The sequence below is a fragment of the Xiphophorus maculatus genome, chromosome 23, assembly GCF_002775205.1.
Source record: "Xiphophorus maculatus strain JP 163 A chromosome 23, X_maculatus-5.0-male, whole genome shotgun sequence".
NCBI classification, from domain to species: Eukaryota; Metazoa; Chordata; class Actinopteri; order Cyprinodontiformes; family Poeciliidae; genus Xiphophorus; species Xiphophorus maculatus.
Genome location: NC_036465.1, coordinates 29,935,479 through 29,942,370, shown reverse-complemented (window position 1 = coordinate 29,942,370; position 6,892 = coordinate 29,935,479). Strand labels below are relative to the sequence as shown.

Genomic DNA, 6,892 nt, shown 5'->3' with positions numbered 1-6,892 from the left:
TTGTTATGGACAATCCGTGACAAGCACAGAAGTCCAACAACAGAACACCACTTGAGTTCAGATCGGGGGGGGGGGGCATTCCTCCCAACCACGCCCCTCCAGGTCTCACAATCATTGCTTGCGTGAGCGTTGAAGTCCCCCAGCAGAACAAGGGAGTCCCCAGGAAGGGCACCCTCCAGTAAGGGGTGCCACCCAAGAAGGGTGGGTAATCTGAACTATCGTTCGTCCTGTAAGCACAGACGACAGTCAGGACCCGTCCCCCCAACTGTAGGGTGAAGGAGGCTACCCTCTCGTTCACCGGGGTAAACCCCAATGTACAGGTGCCGAGATGGGGAGCAACAAGTATGCCCACTCCTGCCCAACGCCTCTCACTGTGGGCAACTCCAGAGTGGAAGTATGTCCAGCCCCTCTCAAGGAGACTGGTTCCAGAACCAGAGCCATGCGTCAAGGTGAGACCGACTATTTCTAGCCGGAACCTCTCAACCTAACACACTAGCTCCAGCTCCTTCCCCACCAGAGAGGCTTCTACAACCAAGGCTCAACCCCTTTGGCCCGTCTCATAGGTGATGGGCCCATGGGAGAGTAGACCCATGTTTCGTCTTTGGGCTTTTTATTTTATTTTTTTTATATGTATATTTTTATTTTTAAATAGCCCATGTTATATTTTCAGATCTCAGTAATACTGTGAGGAAACTGCACAGGAATTAGTTCTTTTTTTAACTAAATGTTTAAATAGAAATTGTTTCGTTAAGTGAATTATTCATAGTCTGTATGTTTGTTTAATTTGGACTTATTTTCTTTAATTTTCCATATTGAAATGCTGATAAACTATATTGCTATGTGTGTTGTACTGTAATTGTTATGGTAAAAGTCTTCTAACAACTACCAGTAATTTACCATAAAGTTGACTTTTACAATAAAATGTCATAATATTTCATACTGACCTGCCGTGTTTTCACTTTTGTAGACTAATGTTTATGGTGTATGTGTTGTTTTTATAGTAAGCTGCCATAAAAAGTTTACAGTTCTGAACTGTTTACGTGACAGATCCCAAAATATTATAACATAATGCCTCAGACAGTATGGCCCTACGGTAAAACCACATCTGTCTGTATTTTACTATATTTTAGGAAATACGGTAAAATATCGGCAGCTGTGGTTGCCAGAATTTTACCATATTTTACTGGCAGCCACAGTTGCCAGCATTTATTGTATTAGTTAAAGTACGGTGAAATAGAAACATAATATTCTAAACTACTTAGTTTTGCTTACAGTAGAATTTACTCTATGCGCTGTCAAAATGATTGTTTTGGCAAGATTAACTTAAGATTCCTCACAGTCAGTGTTGTCTTTTGTCCACAGCTTGTTGAAACTGTATGAATGACTAAGCTCTAATTGGGGCCTGCCATGCAAAGCAATGGCAGGAACCTATTGCTATTGTCGGAGAAAGTGTTTCTTTATTGGGGCCTGCCATGCAAAGCAATGGCAGGAACCTATTACTATTGTCGGAGAGAAGCGTCTCTTTAATATTATTATTATTATTATAGAACTTTATTTTTCTTCCGTAACCGTTAATGCGGCTCATACCGCTGGGTGCACACCTACAAATGAGGTATCAAAACGTGCAGAAAATTCACGCCATTGGAGCTATTATTTTTGGTGGGATTTGGGCTTAACGTGGCGACATAATTCGCAAAAAACTACGAAAAAAACCCCATTATAACTCAATGGGAAAAATCCTAGAAATACCCTATTTTTGAGGATTTGCTGTGTCGTCACAAATTCACCTAGAAATGCCATTCAAATTTCATTTTGTAGATACGTCTGTGATCTCTTCGAAAGTGAAGACGGCTCGTCGATACCAGTTACGGTTTGTCCACAATTTGCCTCTAAGCGACCCAAACTTTCTCATTTTTGCTGAAATTACAGTGACAGCCCATCTCGGTTCATATCTGGGCACAACATTTCTTTCTCTCATCGCTGTAAATGCTCTGAGTGAGGTACAGATATGAATCTCGGGACTATCGCAGAAGACACATTGAACTGTCATACGCTCGAAACGCTTTTCGAATATGTATTACGGTTCCCGAACAAGAAGGATTTGTTTCCAATGCTTTTTTTCAGTAAAGTGTGTTTGCTCAAACACACTTGTGTGTTTGAGAGCTCACAGCTCAGAGCTCACACCTGCTGAGACCATTATTTGCCATAGCAACGGAACTCAAGAGGCTATTGGCTGCTGGTTAGGACTACGAATACGCATCACTGTAGTTCTATCTATCCTCAGTTGAAACAGATCAGGACTGAGAACTGGCCTTTAGAACTACTGCTGCTATGGGCTGTATATAACTGATTTAACTCAGTAACTGTTACACATGGGATTAGTTTGGAACTTTAAAATGGAGCATAATAATAATTTCAAAATAAAAGCCTTGAATATTTTTACATCAGGTAATTGCTGTTTTTGGCTTTATTTGACGTTTTCATCCAAAGCACTGTTACACATGGGATTACTTTGGAACTTTAAAATGGAGAATAATAATTTCAAAATAAAAGCCTTGAATATTTTCACATCAGGTAATTGCTTTTTTTGGCCGTAAATGACTTTTTCATCCAAAGCAATGTTACACATGGGATTAGTTTGGAACTTTAAAATGGAGAATAATAATTTCAAAATAAAAGCCTTGAATATTTTTACATCAGGTAATTGCTGTTTTTGGCTTTATTTGACGTTTTCATCCAAATCACTGTTACACATGGGATTACTTTGGAACTTTAAAATGGAGAATAATAATAATTTCAAAATAAAAGCCTTGAATATTTTTACATCAGGTAATTGCTTTTTTTGGCCGTATATGACTTTTTCATCCAAAGCAATGTTACACATGGGATTAGTTTGGAACTTTAAAATGGAGAATAATAATTTCAAAATAAAAGCCTTGAATATTTTTACATCAGGTAATTGCTGTTTTTGGCTTTATTTGACATTTTCATCCAAAGCACTGTTACACATGGGATTACTTTGGAACTTTAAAATGGAGAATAATAATAATTTCAAAATAAAAGCCTTGAATATTTTTACATCAGGTAATTGCTGTTTTTGGCTTTATATGACTTTTTCATCCAAAGCACTGTTACACATGGGATTAGTTTGGCCCTTTGAAATGAAGCATACTGAAAATTTCAAAATAAAAGCCTTGAATATTTTTACATCAGCTACTTGTGTTTTGAGCATTATATAACTATTTTAACCCAAGGACTATTACGCATGGGATTAGTTTGGCCCTTTGAAATGAAGTTTAACAAAACTTCCAAAATAAAAGCCTCGACAACATTTTAAATCGTACCGAACGGTGCACGTCCGCCTCGCTTAACGTTCTTGCGGTTCTCCGCGTGCCACTGCTTACGTCGCGGCGTTCTTTGGCGTCGACGCCGATTTGTGGCGCGACGACGCCGGGCCCGAACCCCACGGCCGCGCCTTGGCAGGCCCCGGCTAAATTTCTTCCGAAATTTTCTAGTTGGGGCCTGCCATGCAAAGCAATGGCAGGAACCTATTACTATTGTCGGAGAGAAGCGTCTCTTTAAGTATTATTGGGGCCTGCCATGCAAATGGCAGGAACCTATTACTATTGTCGGAGAGAAGTGTCTCTTTATTTATTTTTCTTCCGTAACCGTTAATGCGGCTCATACCGCTGGGTGCACACCTACAAATGAGGTATCAAAACGTGCAGAAAATTCACGCCATGATTGCTATTACTTTTGGTGGGATTTGGGCTTAACGTGGCGACATAATTCGCAAAAAACTACGAAAAAAATCCCATTATAAGTCAATGGGAAAAATCCTAGAAATACCCTATTTTACCCTATTTTTGAGGATTTTCTGTGTCGTCACAAATTCACCTAGAAATGCCATTCAAATTTCATTTTGTAGATACGTCTGTGATCTCTTCGAAAGTGAAGACGGCTCGTCGATACCAGTTACGGTTTGTCCACAATTTGCCTCTAAGCGACCCAAAGTTTCTCATTTTTCTTCAAATTAGAGTGACAGCAGACCTCGGTTCATATCTGGGCACAACATTTCTTTCTCTCATCACTGTAAATGCTCTGAGTGAGGTACAGATATGAATCTCGGGACTATCGCAGAAGACACATTGAACTGTCATACGCTTAAAACGCTTTTCGAATATGTATTACGGTTCCCGAACAAGAAGGATTTGTTTCCAATGCTTTTTTTCAGTAAAGTGTGTTTGCTCAAACACACTTGTGTGTTTGAGCGCTCAGAGCTCAGAGCTCACACCTGCTGAGACCATTATTTGCCATAGCAACGGATCTCAAGAGGCTATTGGCTGCTGGTTAGGACTACGAATACGCATCACTGTAGTTCTATCTATAGTGGAATACTCAGTTGAAACAGAGGAGGACTGAACTGGCCTTTAGAACTGCTATGGGCTGTATATAACTGATTTAACTCAGTAACTGTTACACATGGGATTAGTTTGGAACTTTAAAATTAAGCATACTGAAAATTTCAAAATAAAAGCCTTGAATATTTTACATGACGTAATTGCTCTTTTTGGCCGTATATGACTTTTTCATCCAAAGCACTGTTACACATGGGATTAGTTCGGAACTTTCAAATGGAGCATAATAATAATTTCAAAATAAAAGCCTTGAATATTTTTACATCAACTACTTTTGTTTTGAGCATTATATAACTGATTTAACCCAATGACTATTACACATGGGATTAGTTTGGCCCTTTAAAATGAAGCATACTGAAAATTTCAAAATAAAAGCCTTGAATATTTTTACATCATGTAATTGCTCTTTTTGGCCGTATATGACTTTTTCATCCAAAGCACTGTTACACATGGGATTAGTTCGGAACTTTAAAATGGAGCATAATAATAATTTCAAATTAAAAGCCTTGAATATTGTTACATCAACTACTTGTGTTTTGAGCATTATATAACTGATTTTATCCAATGACTGTTATTCATGGGATTAGGTTGGCCCATTGAAATGAAGCATACTGAAAATTTCAAAATAAAAGCCTTGAATATTGTTACATCATGTAATTGCTCTTTTTTGGCTTTATTTGACTTTTTCATCCAAAGCACTGTTACACATGGTATTAGTTCAGAACTTTAAAATGAAGCGTAATGAAAATTTCAAAATAAAAGCCTTGAATATTTTTAAATCAGGTAATTGCTGTTTTTGGCTTTATGTGACTTTTTCATCCAAAGCACTGTTACACATGGTATTAGTTTGGCCCTTTGAAATGAAGCATACTGAAAATGTCAAAATAAAAGCCTTGAATATTTTTACATGACGTAATTGCTCTTTTTGGCTTTATTTGACTTTTTCATCCAAAGCACTGTTACACGTGGTATTAGTTCGGAACTTTAAAATGAAGCATACTGAAAATTTCAAAATAAAAGCCTTGAATATTTTTACATGACGTAATTGCTCTTTTTGGCTTTATTTGACTTTTTCATCCAAAGCACTGTTACACATGGAATTAGTTTGTCCCTTTGAAATGAAGCATACTGAAAATTTCAAAATAAAAGCCTTGAAGATTTTTACATGACGTAATTGCTCTTTTTGGCTTTATTTGACTTTTTCATCCAAAGCACTCTTACACGTGGTATTAGTTCAGAACTTTAAAATGAAGCATACTGAAAATTTCAAAATAAAAGCCTTGAATATTTTTACATCAGCTACTTGCGTTTTGAGCATTATATAACTATTTTAACCCAAGGACTATTACGCATGGGATTAGTTTGGCCCTTTGAAATGAAGTTTAACAAAACTTCCAAAATAAAAGCCTCGACAACATTTTAAATCGTACCGAACGGTGCGCGTCCGCCTCGCTCGACGTTCTTGCGGTTCTCCGCGTGCCGCTGATCGCGTCGCGGCGTCCTTTGGCGTCGACGCCGATTTCTGGCGTGACGACGCCGGGCCCATGCCCCCCGGGCGCGCCTCGGCAGGCCCCGGCTAAATTTCTTCCGAAATTTTCTAGTTATTCTTTATTTTTCTTCCGTAACCGTTAATGCGGCTCGTACCGCTGGGTGCACACCTACAAATGAGGTATCAAAACGTGCAGAAAATTCACGCCATTGGAGCTATTACTTCTGGTGGGATTTGGGGTTAACGTGGCGACATAATTCGCAAAAAACTACGAAAAAAACCCCATTATAAGTCAATGGGAATAATCCTAGAAATACCCTATTTTTGAGGATTTGCTGTGTCATCACAAATTCACCTAGAAATGCCATTCAAATTTCATTTTGTAGATACGTCTGTGATCTCTTCGAAAGTGAAGACGGCTCGTCGATACCAGTTACGGTTTGTCCACAATGTGCCTCTAAGCGACCCAAAGTTTCTCATTTTTGCTCAAATTAGAGTGACAGCCGCTCTCGGATCAGATCTGGGCACAACATTTCTTTCTCTCATCACTGTAAATGCTCTGAGTGAGGTACAGATATGAATCTCGGGACTATCGCAGAAGACACATTGCCCTCTCATACGCTCGAAACGCTTTTCGAATATGTATTACGGTTCCCGAACAAGAAGGATTTGTTTCCAATGTTTTTTTTCAGTAAAACGTGTTTGCTCAAACACACAATTGTGTGTTTGAGCATGTATGACTCACAGCTCACACCTGCTGAGACCATTATTTACCATAGCAACGGAACTCAAGAGGCTATTGGCTGCTGATTTGGACTACAAATACGCATCGCTGTAGTTCTATCTAACCTCAGTTGAAACAGATCAGGACTGAGAACTGGCCTTTAGAACTACTTGCTGCTATGGGCTGTATATAACTGATTTAACTCAGTAACTGTTACACATGGGATTAGTTTGGAACTTTAAAATTAAGCATACTGAAAAT

General features: G+C 38.7%; 1 protein-coding gene across 1 annotated transcript in view; it reads left to right on the top strand.

Annotated features, from left to right (window-relative positions):
• The first annotated feature begins 328 nt into the window (after nt 1–328).
• Nucleotides 329–6,892, top strand: part of LOC102227210 (receptor-type tyrosine-protein phosphatase F-like) — a 157,482-nt gene continuing 150,918 nt past the window's right edge. Inside the window, exons 1-2 of the mRNA XM_023329083.1 lie at nt 329–394; nt 497–563. Of these exons, the coding sequence (XP_023184851.1) occupies nt 329–394; nt 497–563 (133 nt within the window). The remainder of the gene's footprint in view (nt 395–496; nt 564–6,892) is intronic.